Below are 3,423 nucleotides of genomic sequence, written 5' to 3'. Positions count from 1 at the left end.
CCGCCGTCCACCATTCACCACCACCGTCCACAACCACCACCCATCGTTCACGTCCACCACCACCACCAACACCGTCCGTACATCACTACTAATTTATTTTAAAAGTCTACGCACGTTAAAAATAAACAATCTTGTTGTAGACCGCAGAGGATTGGTCCACCTCTTTTTCTACAGATGTTTGATGACTACAGATATAGTCCGCAGACTGCAAAAATTTTACCTCTTAAAAAATAAACATCACCTAAATGTATGTTGAGCTAAAAAAATATAGAATTACTGAATGTTTGTTGAACCAAATAAAAAATAAATAAATAAATGTTCAAAATCAAATGTAGAACCAACAAACTCAAAGTTTTAACTTCTAAATTCTAAATCACCATAAACTGAGATAACGGGGACAACATCATGTTCCCCCAATTCTCACCCCAATCAGTCACACAACTTGACGTCGTTAACGGCAAACTAACCGTCTCTAACAACCTCTCCTTCTTCACAACCACCTCCATCTCATTCTCATCTCTCATTCTTTTCCTGCACCCATCGCTGGAAGCTATGATTAAAGCTTTATTTTCTTCTGTTATCTCCTCCTTTAAACTCTCAACCTGTAGAGGAAAATTCAAAATCGCTCTAGAGCCACGCATCTGAAATGCGGCTCTGTCATACGCCTTAGCCGCTTCAACACCAGTATCAAACGTCCCCAACCACACTCTCGCCCCGTTACGCTTCGGATCTCGAATCTCCGCAGCGTACTTTCCCCACGGCCTTCGTCGTACGCCTCTGTAGTGTACCTTCACCTCCTCAGCGGACTCTGATTTCTCCGAATTGATCTTCGAGTGAGATTTTCCGGTTTCATTGTTAATGGATTCCGGCACCGTATGGTTTATTGAGAAATCAGTTACAGGTTGTTCCTCGAAGGTAAGGTAATCAGAAACTGATAGATCAGATTCGGAATTTGATGTTTCGTAGTCACTGAGAAGGTGTTGTCTAATGAAATCGAGAGCTGATGCTTCATCAAAAGTAGCCATTGGTAGCTAATGGAAGTGAGTTCAGAATAGGAAAAAGTATAGAGAATTGAAGATGAGAGTGGAAGAAAGAGTGAAAGGGTTTATATATGGAAAAGAAAGTGGAAAAGGGAGCTTCAGTAGCAGGTTCGTGGACCCTAGATGGAAAGTGTGGTGGTGTATAAGTGGAATACTATTTATTGTTTGAATTAATATCATATTTTATTTCTAACAAAATATATAAAATTAATATAACTACTGCATTGAAAACATAGTATTTAGACCGTGGGGGTGTGTTAGACCGGTGGGTATATGGCACGGCAAGGCTCGGCGGCGGCCCGGAACACCGCCCCCCTATGGCCCTCGTCCCTTCCGTCCTCCCCACGACGCTTTTGACGTGCCTCTCCTCCACACATAACTATATATATATATATATATATATATATATATATATATAAGGGAAGGCTAGACAGAAAACCCTTAAGTTTTTAGAAAACTCTGGAAACTTAAATCTCTCCCCATTTTTACCCAAACTCCCGACATTTTTTTTTTTAAATAACACATGTAATATACATGTTTTAAAGTGTTTTGAGCCAAAAAAAACAAAAAAGCGCCGAAGGAATGTTTTTAAAAAAAAATAAACAAATTTCAGCAATGTCCCGTTGCCTAACATGTGTTAGGCACAAAAGACAGAAACTTGCTGATTTTTTTTTTTAAATCATTCCTTCGGCGCTTTTTTGATTTTTTTGGCCCAAAACTCTTAAAAACATGTATATTACATGTGTTATTTTTTTCAAAAAAAAAAAATGTCGGAAGGTTGGGTTTTCTACGGTTTTCTATATATATAGGGTTTTCTATATAGCCCTCCCCTATATATATATATATATATATATATATATATATATATATATATGGCTCCATCCTCCACCCCTTGGTCCATCCCATTCCCTTTAGGCCCATCCTCACTTCTAGTTACATGGCGGGTCACGTGGCGGTCCATCCTCCGTCACCATACCTTCCATTCTTATGGGAGAGGCTTGGGGTGCTTAGGTGGCAGCCATCTCCGACGGAAACACCACCCCTCTCGTTCAATCTTCGGTGCCTACAGGAAATTTTCCCCGATCTACTCGATGTTGATTCTTGATTTTGTATGGGTATTTTATTGGGTGTTTTTTTTTCTTTTTTTTATTTTTTTGTTGTTTATGTTGTTTTTGCAGATTAAAGAGGAAACAAGAAGTTAAGTTAAATGTAAGAGGAAGATAAGAATGGAATTTAAAGACCTCAAATTTATTTCTAATTTTAAAAAGATCCTTCACATGTTAGTTTTAAGGGTGTCACTATACCTCCATTTTTACTGTTTATACCCTCCTTTTCAAAAATATTATTTTTATAATTTTTAAATTCCACCCTTTACATTTTATATATTATTGTTTTGTTCAATTATTTATGGTTTCTTTTTTTTGTTCATTCCCTGTTTGTTTTTTATTAATTCTTGATTGTTTTGTTAAGTTTCCTTCTCTTTTTCACCCGGATGATTTTGTTTTGTATTATTTGTTGACTGTTTTGTTTAAATTTTTTTTACACAGATGATTTTGATACTTTTTAACAATTTGATTTGACATGAAAGATTTTTTATATTACATGTTGTTGTATCTATATCTATACTATATAATAAAAAAACAAACTTTGGGACACTTGTCATTATTCTAGACCATCCTTAATTATAGATAATTATTATTTAATTTAAATTATTAAATATCAATTAAATTAATATAAATCTTATCAACCCTAAATTATTGGCATAAAATTAACTTCAAATCGTAAAATATTATCTAAACTAAAAAGCATTGTTTCACTTAACAGTAGATAAATATGGATATTATTTATTGTTAACTATGAGAAATTATAATAAACAAGTTATTAATCAAACCAAAAAATTAAAATAGTATTAACCTAATTTAAAAAATAATAAAAAATTCTATTTTGATTTAGAAAGATTTTTTTAACAATAGATAAACCCGTGTAATACACAAGGTTTTTAAAGATATAACATTTTTTTATTATTTGCTATATAAAATTTGATTTATTCAACCCGTATAATACACAAAGTTTTTTTAAATATAATTTTTTATTATTTAGTATATAATTACATTTCTTCAACCCGTGAATACACAAGTTTTTTTTAAATATAACTTTTTTATTGTTTGGTATATAAATTTACATTTATTCAACCCGCACAACAAAAGGGGTTCTTAAAGATATAACTTTAAAGATTTTTTTAACAATAGATAAATCCGTGTAATACACAGAGTTTTTAAAGATATAACATTATTATTTGCTATATAAAATTAGATTTATTCGACCTATACAATACATGGAGTTTTTTAAAATATTTTTTTATTATTTAGTATATAAAGTTATG

The 3,423-nt window shown here is 32.7% G+C and overlaps 1 protein-coding gene across 1 annotated transcript; it reads right to left on the bottom strand.

The window, feature by feature from the left end:
* Nucleotides 1-248: 248 nt before the first annotated feature.
* On the bottom strand, nucleotides 249-1,216 carry LOC110890861 (ethylene-responsive transcription factor 5-like). Its single transcript, XM_022138511.2, has one exon. The coding sequence runs from the start codon at nucleotides 1,023-1,025 to the stop codon at nucleotides 369-371; it is 657 nt and encodes a 218-aa protein (XP_021994203.1). The 5' UTR covers nucleotides 1,026-1,216; the 3' UTR covers nucleotides 249-368.
* Nucleotides 1,217-3,423: the final 2,207 nt, after the last annotated feature.

The sequence above is a fragment of the Helianthus annuus genome, chromosome 11, assembly GCF_002127325.2.
Source record: "Helianthus annuus cultivar XRQ/B chromosome 11, HanXRQr2.0-SUNRISE, whole genome shotgun sequence".
In the NCBI taxonomy this organism is placed as follows: domain Eukaryota; kingdom Viridiplantae; phylum Streptophyta; class Magnoliopsida; order Asterales; family Asteraceae; genus Helianthus; species Helianthus annuus.
Note: the sequence above shows the minus strand (reverse complement) of the source record. Positions and strands in the feature narration are given on the sequence as shown.